Genomic DNA, 20,263 nt, shown 5'->3' on the forward strand with positions numbered 1-20,263 from the left:
TTGGACCTAGATTGGTTAAGGTGAGCACAGTACATGCGTTTGTTCATGTCGCTGAAGTATGCCAGTTAGGAATTTAAAAATTCCTACAGAGGTTCATGACACAAATGTTATTCAGCAGATATTGAATAACTTGCAGAGAGCTGACATTGCTGAGTGTATTTCTAAAACCTGCAATAGCACTGCTGTTATAAAATTATTGATTTCATTTTTGGCAATAATTTTAGATGATCAGTCCTTCAAACACTTGCCTGTGCTGAAATTCGTATTTGAGCAACTACAGTTAATGACTGAATAAAGTGGATTATTCATCAGAGCTGGTAATATGGTCTTCTTTGTTTTGTAATTGTTCCCCTTAAAGTTATAGACTCTTGAGAGATATGAAATTCTTAATATTGCAGAGTTACTCTACCATCAGGAGTGCGTATTTTCAAACAGTTTACCCTGCATCAGAACAAAATGACTCATTTTCTGATGTACATTAAGAATAAATGTAAATCACTACTACCCAGTGACAAAACAGTGATACTGATTGTGGATGAAACTCACTTGAAACCATATTTTGATTGTAAAGTCGGAAATTCAGTACATTTGTTGAGATGTACCAGGAATAACTGGCTTAGCCAGAAAGATACAAATAAAACAATGAAGTTCCCACGGTTCTCCTTTGGTGGAAATCATATTTTAGAAATTAGATAGAAGATGGTTTACTCTTGAAACATTCATATAAACTGTCATGAAAAGCGTTCTCCTCCTCCTCCTCCTCCTCCCCCACCTTTGCGAAACAAAATGTTCATTTAGTTTTACAGATATTCAATGAGTATCTCATTCAAGCTTTACTAGCTCTTGGAAAAAATCACTGCTTCCTTTTTATTCAGAAGTTGCAGAAGATGTCAGTTTTTTTTTTTTTTTTTTTTTACATTTGATGGACAATAACGAATGTAAAATCACCATATTAAGGTCAAAGGTTAAATAATAAATATGCTGTTCCAATAAGTAATGAAGGTCATAGTACTGAAAAAATGGCAAAATTAATGATATGAGCGCCTACTAACGTTTTCTCGAGTTATTGTTTCCAAGAAAATAACTATATTGTAGCCAACAAAAACTTGAATAAAAAGAGAAAGTTAGAAACTTTAACTACCAAATAACAGCTGTATGTAAAAGATAATAATTAAGTTGTTTCATTTGCTTATAGTAGAATAAAACGTCTTTTTGTGACGTATGTAAACCAATGCACTGCCGTCTTGTAATTTGACGTTAATGCAATTTATGTATAAACATTTTTTTAATGCAATGATAAACATGTTTGTACTTCGGTATATAACCTACGTTTCGAGTTAGTATTATTTGGTGTACACAAACTAGTAGATTAACATATTACCATAACTGGGAAGCAACAAATGGTCTATTTTAGTGACGTTTTGTTTACATTTCTTTCTTCTGGCAACGTAGTCAGTCCTAGTGACTCGGACCACCGTTGACTACGCCATGGTCAGGGTATATTACGTGAGCCGACTTGTTTACCAAAATATGAGCGTTTTGCGCGTGACGTCACGCAAAAGAAAGAGTGTTGCCATTTCCTATGTCGGCTGCCAGTTTCCTTTTATGTTACTTGTTTCTTCACAGGAAAGGTATTAAAATATCGAAGTCCTTAGAAACAACACCAAAAAAATTCATCCAGTAGTAACATATATTTCATAAAACAAATTCAGAAAAAAATTCTTAATCTTCTGAAAATGTTTTCTTATATCACGCGATTTACTTTTCTTTTTTTATCCATCTCAGTTTTCTTGTTCAGGTATCTCATCCTTACAAATACTGAGAGCTTTGCAAAAAATTAAATTGCATCGTTGTGAACATCAACGCCTGCTGATTTCATGTCAAAAGCAAGAATTTTTATACACTGTTTCCCGTCCCGAAGACTTTTCCACGAATGGCTTAGAAGATATCTCTCATAAAGCGTCATTGTGAGAATAAATTTTCAGAAGCTGATCACTTTTGACTGCAAGTCGCCTTTTGGCCTAAATGAGGATACCGCAGAAATTTTTAACAATGTAGCCACCTCCATACATCGCAAAGAAGAATTTTCCTACTTAACGATTTTGAGTTATTTGCATCGATTGACAAACTGGCCATATCCTCTTGGAGTTTTTTTCTGAATTGTCGTTCTCAAATTCTAGATCCAAGTCGACATTTTTACATACGTTGCTAGTGAGGCGAATTTCTAATGCAAGTTCACGCCCAATATAGGATTTGTCTTTGCTTGAAGCATTCGTCGGCACCAACTCAGCTGATAAGCAAACGTTATTATTCAAGCTTTCTATTAACTTTTCTCTTACCAAGAAGCAGCTTTTTAATCCTATATATTTATAGTTAACAGCATATGGGTGATCATGTTGTCCACTCATCTGTCCGCGACACCCAAAAAAATTTTCTAGTGGGTCTGATTCTATTTTCTGACCCCGTAAGATCACGTCCTTTTGGAAATTGTAATGTGCCTGATTTTGCGTTGCGTACTCTCATTTTTGTCAGTACATTAATAACTTTACATAGAAGAGTGTTCTGGCTATCTAAGCGTCCTTGATTTTACATTTACAATAATGCATTGATGAATTCATGAGATAAAACCAGTCATTTATCATACAGATAAATTCTGCAGTAACCTTCCAGATACTGCTTCACAACAGCCCCCCCTCTCCTAAATATTCAATACACCTAGCAAGGGTATCTGGCATCAACTGCACAGCATATTTACCCGCTGGAGTTCAGTTTTTTAAGTTTACGTCAATTTCACCAATCTTGTAATTCAGCTACATTCTGTGCGCGCCTTACTTAACATTTCCCTCATGCAAGAATCAGAAATCAGTGTTCAGTCCTCAAAACAAAACCCCTTAGTTATAAAATGATTTCTAATCAGTTTTATCACACGTAGGGCATCGGCAAATACGAATATTTCCCTATCACGATATGGATTTTTTTTTATTGCAACTTGCTTTGATTTCACTGGGTCTATCCCAAAAGCCTTCCATAATTTAAGACTGTTCGGCCCTGGATCAAGAACAATGGCAATTACAGGGTAGCCTGCATTCTCTACTTCCACATTCATTCCTATCACCATCTCGTGGACACAGGATTCGTCAAAATCATAAAAGATGGGCTGTCTCCATGTAGCAGTCAGACCCCTCTCATGATAGCCTGAACTTTTCCATGGAATTTATTTGATCTATTTGTTCCTGTATCATAATTCCAGTGATCTGCGATGTTCGTTTCGTCAAAAGATATTACGGCTGTCCTCTCTTCTACAGTAAAAGTTTCAGCTGTGTTTTTCATAAATGACAAAACTGGTGTCTATATAACTAGCTCACAAGGAAAACTTCCGGTCCTCTTTCGCGTGACGTCATGGCTCCTACTGCGGGCTAGGTAGCCTGCGCGTCGCCAGGCGCTTTATACATAGACCGTGGCTACGTCACAATACATCGAACAGGCCCCCTCCTTGGGTGGTCACGGTGGAACTGTCCGAACCTAAAACTAGCGCATCCGGTACTTTGGGTGTGGGAAACATGATGAGATCATTTTCAAGAAAATTCTATGGTTAGTTTTTAAGATATGGCGTCCCGCTTTTTTCGGGGAAACGTCCCGGCACTCGGTTACATCTCGGGGAAAATGCTTCCCTGAACTATATCCGAGGCACTTGTACTCATAAACGACGCCCGACGTCATCAAGGGACAGAACCGATCCTTGGAAGACAACGAGGAGCCAATGGTCTTTGGATTTTTAAAAATTATTTTGAGGTTTACAGCACCAGTATGTTTTTGAATGATTTTTGTAAGCGGTTTAGCAAAATTTTGATTACATGGTAAAAAATATATATATAATCAGGATGATCTTTTTATACAGAATGACCAAAAAGAGCAAAAACTAGATCAATCCTTCATTGAGAGAGAGAGAGAGAGAGAGAGAGAGAGAGAGAGAGAGAGAGAGAGAGATTTCTAACCAATTACAAAGTTAGCATTGCTTGGAAAACTTAACAAAACCCGAGAATGAAGCTTTGAATGTGTTTAGTTTTCATAACACAATCAATATTAAGTCAGACCATGGTGTAATCAGAATAACTATAAATGGACAGCTGGACTGAAGACTATTACAAATGCGCACCCGCTTTTCTTTGAACTTCGTATTAATTATTAACCAGTAAATTCGTATTTCGGCCAGCTGTTCGGAACATAAGACGTTGAATATCACTTTCAATGTCGCCTGGTTTTCATAACTATGACTGAAGCTGTTTGTTGTTCAGTATCAAATATCCTGTATGTGTTGTCTACAAAGTTTTTCAGGAGCATGTGAGGATGCCGGTTTTACTGTACTGTATTTAGGTGGAGCAAATTTCAAATCTTGATGCTAAAACTTTCTCCTCCTCTAGTCGCTCAAATGGCATTAATTAACAGTTTCACATCCAGAGAGACGCTTGTTTTTTGCTCATTACTCCAAGTGTGGGTTATCGTTTCACTGTTTAGCTTTCTGTAAAAGCAAACTATTGTCTGTCCGTTCGCATTTTTTTTTCTGTCCGCCCTCACATCTCAAAAACTACTGAGGCTAAAGGGCTGCAATTTGGTATGTTGATCATCCACCCTCCAATCATCAAACACACCAAATTGCAGCCCTCAAACCTCAGTAGTTTTGATTTTTTTTACGGTTAATGTCAGCCATACTCGTGCCTCTGGCAACGATATAGGATAGGCCACCATCGGCCGTGGTTAAAGTTTCATGGGCCGCGGCTCATACAGCATTATACCGAGGCCACCGAAAGATAGATCTATTTTCGCTGGCCTTGATTATACGCTGTAGTGGCTGTACAGAAAAACCGACTGCGCCGAAGAAACTTCGGCGCATTTTTTACTTCGTTACTGGTAACTATTAGAGAAGAACAGCGTTGTGAATATAAAAATGAACAACAATGACAGAAGTCCACATTCACTATAAATAATCCTAAAATGTCAGATTTCGTGGTTAACGGAACGCTTAACGTTGTCAGAGCACTCATCACGGATTGGTTTTTTCTTTATTCTAGATCTAGAGAAGCCCCTTCAATAACATCCTTTGTTTGTCAAGCACCGTTTCCTTCGTCATCTGAGCCTGATATAGAAACCAGTTGGACTACAGTTGTTCGAGGTTTTCTGTGGCAGAGAAACTAACGTGGTGCACTGTAAGCATTACAAGAGTGTTTGCAGCGTCCCATCGGCACCTAACTGCTCCCACTTTTTAGCCTTTGACTTTACACACCATTAACACTCCATTCTTCAATCTTGCTGTCCAACCTCTCCAATTATCAGGTCTAACCCGTCTCGAGCGTTAAACGGCCGAAAGTGGCCCAGTACTTGGTCTGACAGCCTCAATTTCATAAAATTAAGTCCTCACACAAAAGTAAGAAGGTTCCAATGCTATATGCGAGCAGGGAGATCAGGATACTGGTCTTGCACTTACGTATGACAACTCGAGTTATTAATGATATAGATAATTCTCTTCCTAAACTGTTTGTTCAAGGGTATGGGCATCTATTGGCAAACATATTCCTAGGATTACAAGGGGTATAATTCAGTAATATGACAACGATATTTTACATCTGACTTATTGCTAATAAGTTTAAGCATACCGCATATTATCTTAGCTTAACCCCACTATACCGTCAAAAGTTTTGAACTCACTCGGCTGGCGGCGATGAATTGCATAAAGTTCATCAACGTTTCTCATAAGCAAGAAAAAGATTACAGCTGCTTTTGGTGTCTTCATTTTCATCTCTCATTTGTGGAACTTTTCAAAATTTATTCCTCTTTCTAAATAATTTTCTTTTGCCCTATTATTATTATTATTATTATTATCATTATTATTATTATTATTATTATTATTATTATTATTATTATTAAACAAGTATTATCTTCAGAAGAAAACTTATTATTATTATTATTCAGAAGATGAACCCTATTCATATGGAACATGCCCACAGGGGCCACTGACTTGAAATTCTAAGCTTCCAAGGAAAATTATGTTCATTTGAAAGAAGTAACTGAAGGTAACGGGAAATACAGATAGAAGAGATCAGTGAACAGAAAAGAAAAAAAGTAAATTACTTGATGAATAAAGAGATAAAAATGTAAGTAAATGATTAAAATACAAGGGAAACTGCTTTAGGGTAGTAATGCATTTCATCTTCGCTTGAACTTTTGAAGTTCCAATTGCACAACATCCACAGGGAGACTGTTCCATAGTCCAACAGTGTGAGGAATAAAAGTCCTTTGGAACAGAGAAGTCTTACAGAGGGCCACATCTACTGACCAATGGTGCTGATGTTCAGCGGGACTGGTTGCTCTCGGCGAGAAATGAGGATTAGGGACCAGCTGTAAGTGGGAAAGGTCTCTGTTAAAATATAACTTGAGAAAAACTGACAAACAAGAGACCGTCCATCGATGGTTCCAGTCATAACTGCTAATGTTAGGAAACAGAAACCTAGCACCAGGAACTACTCTACCTAAAACAGATAAATCTCTGGCAGAAGCGGACATCCACACCGAAGAACAGTATCCTAGACGTTTCTCAGAGTAAGTTGTTAGTTAGAAGTTATGCCAAGAATAGTGAAAGCTTCCTGTTCTTATCTACTAAGTTTATTGCTCAAGCAACCCGGATATCCTAATGTCGGCGAGAAAGCTGCAATGTTTACACAATACGATCACGAGACCTCTCACTCTCATTTCCATATGACCTTTGACAGTTCTCCCGCGACGTTTTCTTGAATGCCAAAGGTACGCAGATTCTAACATTTAACGATTCCCGCAACTAGAAGAATTAAAACAAAAACGTATATGCTAATCAGGAATGATATTAACATTTTGTTGATACTAAAAGGTTCCAATTATAATAGAACAGGTAAAAATTGCGCCGAAGTTTCTTCGGCGCAATCGAGTTTTCAGTACAGTGTACAATGCTGTATGAAACTCTCTGCCACGGCCCATGAAACTTTCAGCCACAGCCCGGTGGTGGCTTGTGTTGTTGACACCTACAGCGGTGCCAAACGAACGATCATGGCTAACTTTAACCTTAAATAACATAAAAACCACTGAGGATAAAGGGCTGCAATTTGGTACGATTGATGACTGGAGGGTGGATGATCAACATGCCAAACTTGCAGCCCTCTAGCCTCGGTAGTTTTTAAGATCTGAGGGCGGACGGACAGACAAAAGCCATCTCAATAGTCTTCTTTCACAGAAAACTAAAGAGGGCAAGAACTCGGGTTTCACAAGTCGAGTCAAGACGATTAGCTTCTATAATCGATCCACCCAGAGATCTGCCTTTCAACAGGCAAGGCAGGCCACTGCTTCCTTTGAAGTTGACCTTGTCCACCATTTCTTCCAACCATCAGGACTGGGCTGGATAAACGTATTTAGTTGTCATGCTGGTCCGCTGGTAGAGTCGTTGGTGTCGTGGCATGCCACTCAGATGTTGAGGGTTCGCATCTCCCCCAGGGCAATGAAAAATCACTGGCTGTGTGTCATGATCAGTTACATTAGTCACAAAAAATAGGTCGATATTCTGTCGCATTATCATTTCCAAACGACGGGTTAATGATGGCAAAGAAATATTTTTGATGACATGGTCAGTGGGACCAGGAACCTGTTACCGTTTTAAAGGTCACACCGGAATCAAACAAGTAAAAAAAAGCGCCGAAGTTTCTTCGGCGCAATCGAGTTTTCTGTATACCGCTACAGCATATAATCAAGGCCAGCGAAAATAGATCTATCTTTCGGTGGTCTCGGTATAATGCTGTATGAAACTTTAACCACTGCCCGGTGGCGGCCTATCCTATATAGTTGCCAGAAACACGATCATGGCTAACTTAGTCCCTCGTTGGACGAGTCGGTGGAGTTCTCGGCTAGCACTCTACTAGGCCCGAGTACGAGTCTCCGGCCGGCCAATGAAGAATTAGAGGAATTTATTTCTGGTGATAGAAATTCATTTCTCGGTATAATGTGGTTCTGATTCCACAAAAAGCTGTGGGTCCCGTTGCTAGGCAACCAATTGGTTCTTAGCTACGTAAAATAAGCCTATTCCTTCGGGCCAGCCCTAGGAGAGCTGTTAATCAGCTCAGTGGTCTGGTTAAACTAAGGTATACTTTTCTTTACCCTTAAATAAAATCAAAACTACTGAGGAGGCTAGAGGGCTGCAATTTGGTATGCTTGATGACTGGAGGGTGGATGATCAACATTCCAATTTGCAGCCCTCTAGCCTCCTCAGTAGTTTTTAGGAGCTGAGGGCAGACAGAAAAAGCCCAGACAAAAACAACGTGCGGACGGACAGACAAAGCCGGCACAATAGTTTTCTTTAACAGAACACTAAAATTAACTTAGGACATCTACCACTGCTTATTATTACTATTATATTACTCAGAAGAGCCAAATTCATACGAAACAAGCCCACCACAGGGGCCACTAACTTGAAATTCAAGCTTCCAAAGAATATCATGGTGTTCATCACGAACAAGTAAGAGGAGGCAAAGGGAAATACAGAAGAAATGAGATCTCACTTGCTGAAAAAGAAAAAAAATCAGCAAATTAATACATAGATAAAAATGCATCAAAATGCAGGGACAACAGTATTAGGGCAGTAATGCATTTCATCTTCGATCTATAGCGCATCCGGAAAAAAGAAAATAGAAAAAAGAAATGCAATGGAAAATGGCGAGTGGCCAGACGCCCAAAAAGTTTTTGGACTCGGGGAGAGCAGCTGGCCACATACAGAAGGGTAAGCAACGATCACTGAACCAAGAAAAGAGAGGTTTGATGATGAAGGAAGAGGTCATTTGACGGGTGTTACGTGAGAGCTACTCAAGTCATTTACACAAACCTTTTGGTACGACAACTGATACTACAAAATAACTACAGATGATACGGAGCTTTGGAAACATGTATGAACACTCTCTACGCAAAACTAGTCCCTTGCATTATATCATTTCCTGTCCCTGCAGGATTTCGTTTGAATGCAGTTGTTAAATCCTGTTGGGATATGAAGAAATTGCACTTGCCTTCAGATAAGGCCATTTGCTAGAAAGAGGCATGACGCTAAATTCGAGTCTTACACTCTTCTCAAGAATATTCGTGAATCATTATTGGTATGTGCGTACCTACTAAATATCAACTAATGAAATTTAACACAAATTATTACTATTATTATTATTATTATTATTATTTCAAAGGATGAAAACTATTCAAATGGAACAAGAACACCAAAGGGGCCATTGACTTGAAATTCCAGCCTCCAAAGAATGTTGGTTTCAACCTCCCACCGCAGCAGACACCCCCACACTGCAGCAGTAACTGATCACGAAACAGAACCAGCGGTTTTTCATCGCCCTGGGGGGACAGATGAAATACAAAACTCTCCACGGAAGAAGCAACAACACTAAGGCCACTGCAACGTTCATACGATAACTGCTGAATTGTGGATGAACCACTTCTGCAATAAAACATTCAAAATCTACTCAAAATGCTCATCAGCAGCTTGACCAACCAACCTATACCTAAACTGTGCCATTCACACATGTCTTCGTCCCCTCCCGCCCTTAACAATTCTGAAGCACAGACTTTCATCGTCCATTCTTTCCACATAACCGAAGCAACTCAAATTACTCAGATTCATCCTTTCACAATAACCCCGCTTCTGCAAGTACTTTCAAACCCTTTTCCTAGTTTCTGCAGTTTCTTGTCACTATCCCCTATCAGCACTGCGTCATCAGCAAACATTCCTTACTCCATTTACAACTTACTTTCTCATCCCGAAAGTTTAAAGAAATATTCAACCTTCGTCATCTGACTTCTCACATTGCTCCACCCATAAAGATATGGAACAGCCATGGAGACATAACAAACCCTTGTGTCAGATCCACTTTAATGCCAAACAAGTCACTCTCTTGTCTGCATATTCTAATGTATACTTTACTTCCATCACAGAAACTTTCAATCACGTTCCGCAACATGTACTACACTTCCTCACCAATTGCCACATTGCCAATTCCATCATATTCATTTTCAAGGTCCATTTATATGAGATACAGTTTTCCCGTTGACTTCCAAACTTTAAGGAATTTGTTCAAAATTAAACTTGATCTGCAGAATCTCTTCCTTGTCTAAACAGAAAACACACAAAGTTCTTTCCCTCTCAGTCCATCTGCCTTCTGTTTGCTTTTCAGTCAATATCCTACCATGCGCCTTCCCCAGCATGTCAAGTAATGACTCCAGGATTCTTACAGTCACCTCTATCGCCTTTATCTTTCTACATACTCCAGATATATCTTACAAACCTTGGTCAACTGATGAACTGAACTGAATATAAAATTTAGGCCACTAGCCAAGCACTGGGACCTATGAGGTCATCCAGTGCTGAAAATTATGATGAAACAATTGTAAAGAGAGGGTGGAAAGTACGTTGGAAGAAAGAGAATATGAACAGAGGTATAGTAAAAGGAATGAAAGGCGTTGAGCTATGGGCCGAAGGGACGCTACAAAGAACCTTAAGTAATGCCTACATTGCACCGAGTAAGGTGCACTGCCAGCACTAGCCCCCTATGGGGTTGGTCAGCTGATCAGTCACACTGTCAGTACTGTACTGCAAAATCTCACTTGTAATCCTATCAACTCAAGGCTAACTTCCATTCTTCAACCTCTTCACTGACCTTATTACATCATCAGTAGAAGTCAGCAGACCCACTGTCCAGAGTAGAAGTCAACAGACCCACTGTCCAGGGTAGAAGTCAGCAGACCCACTGTCCAGAGTAGAAGTCAGCAGACCCACTGTCCAGAGTGGAAGTCAGCAGACCCACTGTCCAGAGTGGAAGTCAGCAGACCCACTGTCCAGAGTAGAAGTCAATAGACCCACTGTTCAGAGTAGAAGTCAGCAGACCCACTTGAGGACAAACACAACAAGCTTGCCAAGGCCCAATTCCGCGACCCTGAGACCAGAGACTATTGCACCTCTGTAACAAATCTCTGGTGGAAAATCATTCCTGCCGATAACACAGGAAGTATCATTCACTGAGATACCAGCAAGGCTGCCCCAGCCCATTTGTGCCAACAATCTCCCACCCACCCTGAGTGGGAGAGTCTTACTTTCTTTTAAGGAGGGGACACCAAAGCATGGAAGCTATGCTGTAGAATTCTAGATTAGCTGTCAGATTTGTCAGCTAATCACAATGTGACCCACAATTAGACAAGACATATGTCATGCACCCGTTTTTCATTGATTTGCCAGTTTACTACCAGTCACTTATGGGCTGCTCTAGAGCAAGAACCAGTGCTGGCATAACGCCAGCTTCATCTCAAACAATAACAAGAACAACATGTAAAAAATGCGCCGAAGTTTCTTCGGCGCGATCAAGTTTTCTGTAAAGCCACTACAGCGTATAATCAAGGCCACCGAAAACAGATCTATCTTTCGGTAGTCTCGGTTTAATGCGTTATGAGCCGCAGCCCATGAAACTTTAACCATGACCCCGTGGTGGTTTATCCTATATCGTTGCCAGAAATACGATTATGGCTGACTTTAACCTTAAATAAAACAAAAACTACTGAGGCTAGAGGGCTGTAGTTTGGTATGTTGTATGTTTGATGATTGGAAGGTAGGTGATCAATATACCAGTTTGCAGCCCTCTAGCCTCAGTAGTTTTTCAGATCTGAGGGCGGAAAGAAAAAGTGTGGACAGAAAAAGTGCGGATGGACAGACAAAGCCGGCACAATAGTTTTCTTTTCAGAAAACTAAAAATGAAGTCACCCTAACTACAAACTCCTATGTGTCCCTATCCTTATAAGATGACTGACTCCAAAGTGGACATTAGAGGATAATGCACGACTGGTGGGTTTGCGATGACAAATACAACGACAACAAATGAAGCTTCTGAAACGACCATAAAAAAATTGCACGAACGTGAAAAGGCCAAAATGATTCGGCATTGGATAGTATTCCCCATTCCCAAGCTTTCACACCACAAACCCCAAACTCAGTCTCACAGCCAAAGCCAGACATCTGGTTTGATTCTATTCCTCTTCAACATCAGCAGGATTTGATCGATTGATTTATGGCTACTAAAACTGGCGTCACAACACCTAGGCCAGTGGTTCTTAGCGTTAATGTTACTGCGCCCCCTCTAAGAGTTGGTCCTTCCCTCCACGGCCCCCTTGCATCTGTGAGTAAAATCCCCTCCCAGATTTAAAGGAAATGAAGAAAAAGCGAAAGAGAAGAGGTTTCGAGGGAGAGGGAGGGAGGGAGGTAAATAATTACAAAACATGGTAAAAGGCCCAATGAGCTTAACCAGAGTAGAAGACTATAGGAAACTTCCATTATAAGGCGATACGTTTGCATTTGTTCATAAACTTCTAAATAATAGTTCCTCAATCTTGTTAAGAGCATTTTTTTATCCTTCCCTAGGGCTCGCGCCTCCCCTGGAAATTGCTGACTGCCCCCTAGGGGGGCGCGCCCCCCCGGTTAAGGACCACTGACCTATAGTAGGCTACTGACGCCGTACATCAGCAGGAAGTGAACAGAAATGATCGGAGCGCCTTCTGAACAATGATTAGGTATAGAGCAGCGCTGTCCTCCTACAATCATGCGGAACTTGGTGGGTAGATAAATGAATACCTTTATAATCACTAAACTTTGAATAAAATAATAAAACGTCATATCACATCACTCAAAAATATAAATACTGGCATTTAGATTAAAATTCAAATTAATCAACAGATGGACTGCATGTTCCAAAAACCAGCAAAAAAAAAAAATAAATAAATAAAATAAAGTAATCTGTCAGGATCACTGGAGAGAGCTGAGACAAAAATTTTTTAAAAAATGCACCAAAACCCTTTCGGTACCGGACTAGAAAACACGATAAAAAAAAAAAATACACTCACTCGAATAAGGAAAAGGAGTTAGCGGAAACTCCCTACGGATCGTGCCAATTAGATTAAGGTCAAAACGTATAAGAATCGCCAGAAACAGAACTTCGCGTCATCAGGAGGCAGGAAGGCAGCAGCTGCAAGAAGACTAGAAAAACTCTCGAGTCCCAGGAGGTTAACAACAGTTGCTCGGAAGCAAGAGCCGAGAGAGGTCTAGCTAGCACTGCGCTCTCTCCTGTCTCCTTCGCCAGCCTTCCAGAGAGCTTCAAAATGATCCCAGGTATGTCGGTTGATTTGAAAGCCGCTCACTCTTTACAAGTTATACAATGAAACCCGATTACGATGTAAATGCTTCTTATCAGTGCATTAAACTAGACACATCACGGGAATATATCTTATTAGAGAAATCGAGTTCTTGCATTAGAAACTTCTGTTATTATTATATATTATTATTATTAAAGAAAACCACAAGATTCTTGTGTATAACTTGTTACTGGTAAATATTTACATATTACTTTGATCTCGAGTACTTTTCTCGAGATCAAAGTAATATGTAAATATTTACCACTAAACAAGTTATACACAAGAGTCTTGTGGGTTTCTCTTTCCACCTTCAGAAGAAAACTGAAAGAAGTTTTGTTTGGTTCATTATTATTATTATTATTATTTTTATTATTATCACAAGCGATGGTGTAGACATAAATGGAGAAGCAGAAGATTACAAGCAAAAGAGTAAACAGTGGATGAGGAATAGCAAAGGAAATACGACGAGATAAATAACAACAAATGTAATAAGTATCAAACCATAAACGAAGAGTAGTTACAACAAGTTTGAATTTCCAAAGTTCCGAAAGACAGGACTGCGAAGATCATTCCACAATTTTCAGAAAATTGTGCGGTTGTGAACGCCACGGGAAAAACAATTCAGCATCAGGCTCTTTTCTTGACAATTTCAGTCTTACTTTTGAAGTTAAAAAAAAAAAACTTTTTACCTACAAAACAATCTCGAAGATAATCGCATTACAGCACAAGGCTGCTTCATTGAACTTATAGTTTATAATCAAACTTATAAAAATTGTCTTACACGTATTCTAGGAGTGGATAACATCCTAAACTTAATTCTTTGAAAAAATAAAATGTACACATTTCTATTTTTGATATACGTTACTGTGAAGCTTTGCAAGAGACATGTGTTTGGAGTTCGGGTTTTAATCACAACATAAGATTCGAGATCATCCTAACACGGTTTAGGATTGGCCATACCCGCTTCACCCATAGTTATACGGTATAGGGAGCCAGTGCCCCAGTTTGTGCTCACTGCGGTGATCAGCTGTCCGCTGAGCACATGCTGGTGCGCTAACCTAGATTTAATCGCCTTAGGGCAAAGTACTTATTAGCGGGGAAGACTGTTTTAGAAATTTCAAATGATGATGTTGAGGCAGATGACCTTATGGGTTATCTGGGAGAATCTGATCTTTTTAATGTGATATGATTTTGGCATATTTAATTAATATTTTAGTCATATTTATTTTACATATTAAGTATATATTTTGGATATAAAATTTTTATATATATTTATTTTTTATGGTTTTTATCTAATATCATTCTTTATCTTTTACGTTCATATTTTAACTCTGAATTTTACTAGTAGTACAGTATGTTATCATTCACCTTTTCATTATCAGTCACATCATAAATTTATATATTTCATCTTCATTGCTGCGCTGATTAATCCTGATGGGTTCCGGCGCTTGGTCTTCGAGACCTCAATTTCCTAATCAGCCAATCAAAGTCAGTCTCAAAATTCTGCAAGAGTCATAAGCTCTTATAAGTGGAATTTATCCTTTGGCTAAATCTTTTACCATTTTTAAACTACAGTAGTGTGTCGTACTCTATACTGAGATTACAGAATGCTTTTCCAATGAGTAAGCATAGACAAATATGCAATTTGACAGCACTCTATACTGAGATTACAGAATGCTTTTCCAATGAGCAAGCATATACAAATCTGTAATTTGACAGCAATGTTACAATTCACCACTGAGCCTGCATGTTAGAAGTTACCCCTACTTACTCACAGTGCCAGAGGAGTTATCAGTCTCAGTATATACAATAGTTTTTTTTTTTTTTTACAGCATTAGGCCTATACATGCGCCCGTTCCATATCCTGGAAATACTGTCTTAATTTTGATGGCAACTCAAATCGATGTTAAATTATTCCTTTTCATTGTGGAAGCAAATTATAGCTCTCCCTGTTTCATCCAATCGAACATGACAATATTTCCAGTAAATGTATGATGCCCTTTTACATGTAATTATTTACTTTCATAGCAACCTTGATAATGGATTAAGTCTAAACTTATTCAAATTTATTCAAATCCAGCCTTTGTTTTTGTTGACCATCTTGGCAACTCAGGCACGAACAGCATTACTTAGGCATTCAAATCTACAAACTGGCGTCAGAGTTGTTGTTAACAGGGTTAAGTGAAGTCAGGCCTTTAATATCTGATGATTCAGTGAAGTGTTCCTGAATCTTTGTTGGTTTAGGCCTTTGCTTTTGACATGACTAATTGTCTAAAAAGTTTGTTAGAGCAATAAGTCATGCTGGCATTGTTGTTGCAGTTATATGGTTTTCAGAGATGGAAATCAGATTGTTGCCAGCCTCCTGGGAAATCAGATTTCCCAGGAGGGTGGCAACAATTTGATTTCCCAGGAGGCTGGCAACAATTTGATTTCCCATCTCAGAAAACCACATAACTGCAACAACAATCCAGCATCGACACACTGCTCTAACAAAGTTTTTAGACAAGCAGTCCTGTTACTAGCAAAGGTCTGAACTAACAAAGGTTCAGGAACACTTCACTGAATTATCAGATGTTATAGGTCTGACCTCACTAAACCCTATCAACAACAACTCTGACGCCAGTTTGTTAATTTGAATGCCTAACTATTTATGGTGTTCATGCCTGAGTTGTCAAGATGGTCAACAAAATCAAAGGCTGGATCTAAATAAATTTGGACTCAATCCATTATCAAGGTTGCTATGAAAGTCAATAATTACATGTAAAAGGGCATCTTATATTATAAATGCCTAATTGCTAACTACATATATACTTGCTGTCATCTTTGACTTTCCACCTTTAAACATGTAAATTCAAAACATATCATTTCATAATGCCAGAAAGCCAAGTACTGTTTGTATGATGATCTACATCAAGGGAGATGATGACATGAATAACAATAATGATAATGAGAAAAATGAAGTAATTATGCAACAGCATCCTCTGAAGCATATTCTGAGCATAGAACTCTTGCCTTTAGTACAATCACTTTCAGTTTAACTTGTTTTTCTGACAGTGCATACACACTACAGTAAAAACCTGTCATAAACACACGTTGGTGACTTATTGCTATTACAGTCACCGACTTAATCTTACTTCTAACCAGCGCTTCATACTATTAAACAGCAATTGCCAAAGGTTCATTCTCCACTTAAGGTTGCTGACTTCTTTTCAAACTGTTTGTGATAAGCTTGTGATAAGTGGCTGAGTGTTTACGACATGCTCGACTCTGGGTGTGGACGCACGCTATCAAATGAAGACCCCTATAGGTACGAAACGATGTAGCACCCAAGAAATAAACCAAAAAAAGAAAAAACTCATTGTAGCTTTTATCATTCTGTAATGGGTTGTCATGTTAAACACCCTCCAAAAAATCTTGCTATAACAGTCAACTGCATATTAATGTTACAGCCACTTCTGAAAAAAGGATGCACCTCATCCAACGTCATATTTTCCAGAAGTGATCAAGGAATAGTGTTGACATTTGTCAAGGGTATGATCTCTACATGTGAGCTAAATTCGTGAGTGAATAAGCTGAATTTCAAATTTACTGGCCTTCATGTGACAAAAAAAAAAAAAAAATAAGCAGAATGTCAATTAACCGTGTACCACTCTTTCAGGTTCACAGCGTGACTCACACAGGATGTCCCGGACGCTCCAAGACTGCGAGAGCCTTGGCAAGCAGTGCGGCCTGGTGATATACATGCCGCAGAAGAAAATTCACGTCAATGACGAGCAGAACAAGATCAAGATCTTCCACATCGGCCAGAAGAACAACCTTCCCACCAAGACTGTCCTTCTACTTGGGGAAACAGGAGCTGGCAAAACCACTTTAATCAACTCATTTTGCAATCACTTCTTCGGGGTCAAGTTTCAGGACGGATACCGCATGAAACTGTTTGCTGAAGAGGACGACTGCGAAGGGAAGCAATCCTACGACAGCCAGACCGAGATCATCACAGGTTACCTCTTCTACGCGGAGGATTTCATGCCCTATGATTATAATGTCATGATCGTCGACACCCCGGGACTCAACGACACAAGGGGGTGCACTAAACAGAAGGAGATCATGAACCAAATGACTCTGTTTCTGACGGACGACAAGTTTGGCATTCTTGACCTCACTTGTCTTGCCTTTGTGGTGAAGGCCAACCTCAACAGGAATCTCGAGTATTTTGGCAAAATCATCGAGAGCTGCATGAAGTTGTTTGGAGAGGACACAAAGAACATCACGCAGATTCTGAAAACCTTTGCTACTGATAAGAACTCCAACATCAAGAACATTTTTCGTGACAAATGGAATATAGAAACAGAGTGTTATTTCAACTTTGATAATGGGGTTCTGTACGAGCCAAATAACGAAGGCGAGGTTGATCTTTATGGTTACGCTGCTGAGAAGTCAGACATCAATATGAGAGCAATGAGATGGGAAGTTCAGAATAAGGAGAGTGAAAACTTCTTCCAGGCCCTCTCGATGATGCCGTCAGTGAGTCTAACGCTGACAAGGGCTGCACTGAAAGAAAAGGCTTACTTGGAACAGTGTAAGAGGAATCTGACTGAAAAAATCAAATCAGCTTTGATGGAGATTGCCATTGGGAGAAAAAATGCAAATATGCTCCAGGATTATAACAAGAACGCGAGGGAAAACAAAACTTGGAGAGGCAGAGAAACCACAATCAGAAAGACACGCGTTCCTCTGACTAGGGGATCGGGAGCACCACTCAAGTGGTACCATTTTTTTCCACACGCTCACAACTGTAAAAAGTGTAATAAGACATGTACCATGATTTGCCACATTTGGATATCATGTCCAAGACCTGACTCTGCATGCATAGTTTGCAAATGCCAGAACTGGGCTCACAAAAAGGAAGACGAAATTATCAAAGAAACTGTAGTAATGAGAAACGTGACTGATATAGACATGGCAGCCAAGATCCGGTCGTCAGGGAATCTGGAAGAGGACATACAGAGAGTGCTTGCTCACATGAAAGAGGAGGAGCAAATGCTGAGGGAGGTCATAGCAATGATGGTCAAACATATCTGCCTCCAGACTGAAAGGCTTAATGAGATTTCCCGAGTCAAGACTTGTCAGTCAAGCAAAGAAATCATAGAAGAAGTGATCTCCAACAGCATTCACAAAACCGAAGACCTCAAGCACTTATTAAGTGAAGATGGCCATTCTTTCTTGCAGGCTGTCGTTGAAGAAGCTGACAAGGTCGAAGTCAACAAGGAAGAGTGGATGCGAGAACTTGAGGAAACGATGACCGAAAGTACGACTGCTTGGGAAAGGGCGACCAGAATCGTTCGCAGGGTCGCAAGCAATACTTCGGTTCTCCTGAGATCCAATCGGTGACAGCCTTGTATTCTAAGCAACGCTTCATTGCTTACTTCGTGAAAAGCTGCCTCTGTAAGGAGAGACAAATCTCGGATTTATAAATGTCTGAAATCTAAAGACCTTCTACGCATTCCTAAAGCAAGAGATCTGCCTTATGTCTGCTGTCTTATTCCATGTTCAATCAGCCTAAAATTTCATGTCTTTTAATTTTGTCACCACGAACTTCGAGGACCATGCAGGAACTTGTATTCAGTTTTTGTGTGTGTGTGTGTGTGTGTGTGTGTGCTTGATAAGGTGTCACATCAAAACTACGTACCTTCAAACTCCTTTTCAGAATTAACAGTTCACCTGTTCGTGATTTTGCTAACGATCCTGAAGTTCAGACCTTCAAATAAAGGGAAATCAACGTTATTCGCCAATGCTCTTTCCTGAAACCGCGCATGCCTGATGCGACATGAGAAGGGGATGACACACAGGACAGTGTAATATTCTGCCGTGAGGCATCCGGGTAACTTACTGTTACAACTGTAAGTCGGTGGATTTCTCTAAACAGCTCAGATGAAGCAAATGACCGTATAAATATAGTGTGTGTACGCGTGTGAGTGCATGCACATGCGTGTGTGGAAGGCCCTGTCCACACTAGCGGGCATGCCCGTCGGGCACTTCCAGCTGTTTATATTTTCTCTCGCTTCTGAAGCAGTGTTACCAGACAATCGCATCCTTCTGGCTCCATACTCGGCCGGTCAGTATAGTGGAACGGTTATGGGAACAGCGTTTGCCCGTCGGGCAGTGCCCGCTAGTGTGGACAGTGCCTAAGAGAGAGAGAGAGAGAGAGAGAGAGAGAGAGAGAGAGAGAGAGAGAGAGAGAGAGAGAGAGAGCAATCAGCATCTTCCCATTATTACAAAAGAACCAAAAATGTATTTTGATACTGATACTTTTGTATCATAGACGGCGTCTGCGGTAGCGTCCCTTTGCTCTTGTACTGTATATTCCTGCATTCTCAAACCGACGCTTTTCAAATGACATATAATTACTTAATTATTTCAAAGTGGACATTTAATATTATTTTAGTTTCATTTCATGAAAAGAACCTCTATTTAGTTATCATTATGTATCATATAAGACAGGTATTTGTAAGCCAAAGATATTTTACCTGGTTAGAGATAGACTCTCGAAAAGTCTGAGAAACATATTTTGATATGCCTTCTATATACTCATGTAAATAAAGAATAAGAATCTGTATTGTGGCTTTTATATCCATAACGAAAATCGTTCTCGTCTCTGCGCGCGCAGGGGGTTAGTGCCATTAGTGGACCTCACGCGGTGCACTGTAGGCACTACTAAAGGGTGTTTGCAGCGTTCTTTCGGCCACTGCCTGCACGCACTTTGTAGCCTTTTACTTTACCTCCATTCTCACTTCCCTTCTTCGGTCTTGCTGCCCAGATTTCCTTATCTCTTACTTCCTAATTGCAACTGTGGGGTTTCCTCCCAATTTCAGTTTGGGACCCTTGAATTACATATCATTTATTTTCTATGTCTCTGTCTTGCTGTCCAACCACTCCAACTCTCTCTTTTCACTGTCTAGCACTGGGTGGCCGAAGTTGCCCCAGTGCTTGGCTTTTTAGCCTAAATTCCATGAATCCATTCCAATACAGT

At 39.8% G+C, this 20,263-nt stretch overlaps 1 protein-coding gene across 2 annotated transcripts; it reads left to right on the forward strand.

Annotated features, from left to right (window-relative positions):
• Positions 1-13,104: 13,104 nt before the first annotated feature.
• LOC136853356 (uncharacterized) lies at positions 13,105-19,849 on the forward strand. 2 transcript variants are annotated; one of them, XR_010857421.1, is made up of 3 exons: positions 13,105-13,210; positions 16,892-19,238; positions 19,452-19,849. XR_010857421.1 is itself a non-coding variant. In XM_067128733.1 (2 exons), the coding sequence occupies exons 1-2, from the start codon at positions 13,201-13,203 to the stop codon at positions 18,622-18,624; spliced, it is 1,743 nt and encodes a 580-aa protein (XP_066984834.1). In that variant the 5' UTR covers positions 13,105-13,200; the 3' UTR covers positions 18,625-19,849. The 2 variants fall into 2 exon arrangements, 1 of the variants encoding a protein (XP_066984834.1); XM_067128733.1 differs by having other exon boundaries at positions 16,892-19,849.
• Positions 19,850-20,263: the final 414 nt, after the last annotated feature.

This window comes from Macrobrachium rosenbergii, chromosome 27 (assembly GCF_040412425.1).
Source record: "Macrobrachium rosenbergii isolate ZJJX-2024 chromosome 27, ASM4041242v1, whole genome shotgun sequence".
NCBI lineage: Eukaryota > Metazoa > Arthropoda > Malacostraca > Decapoda > Palaemonidae > Macrobrachium > Macrobrachium rosenbergii.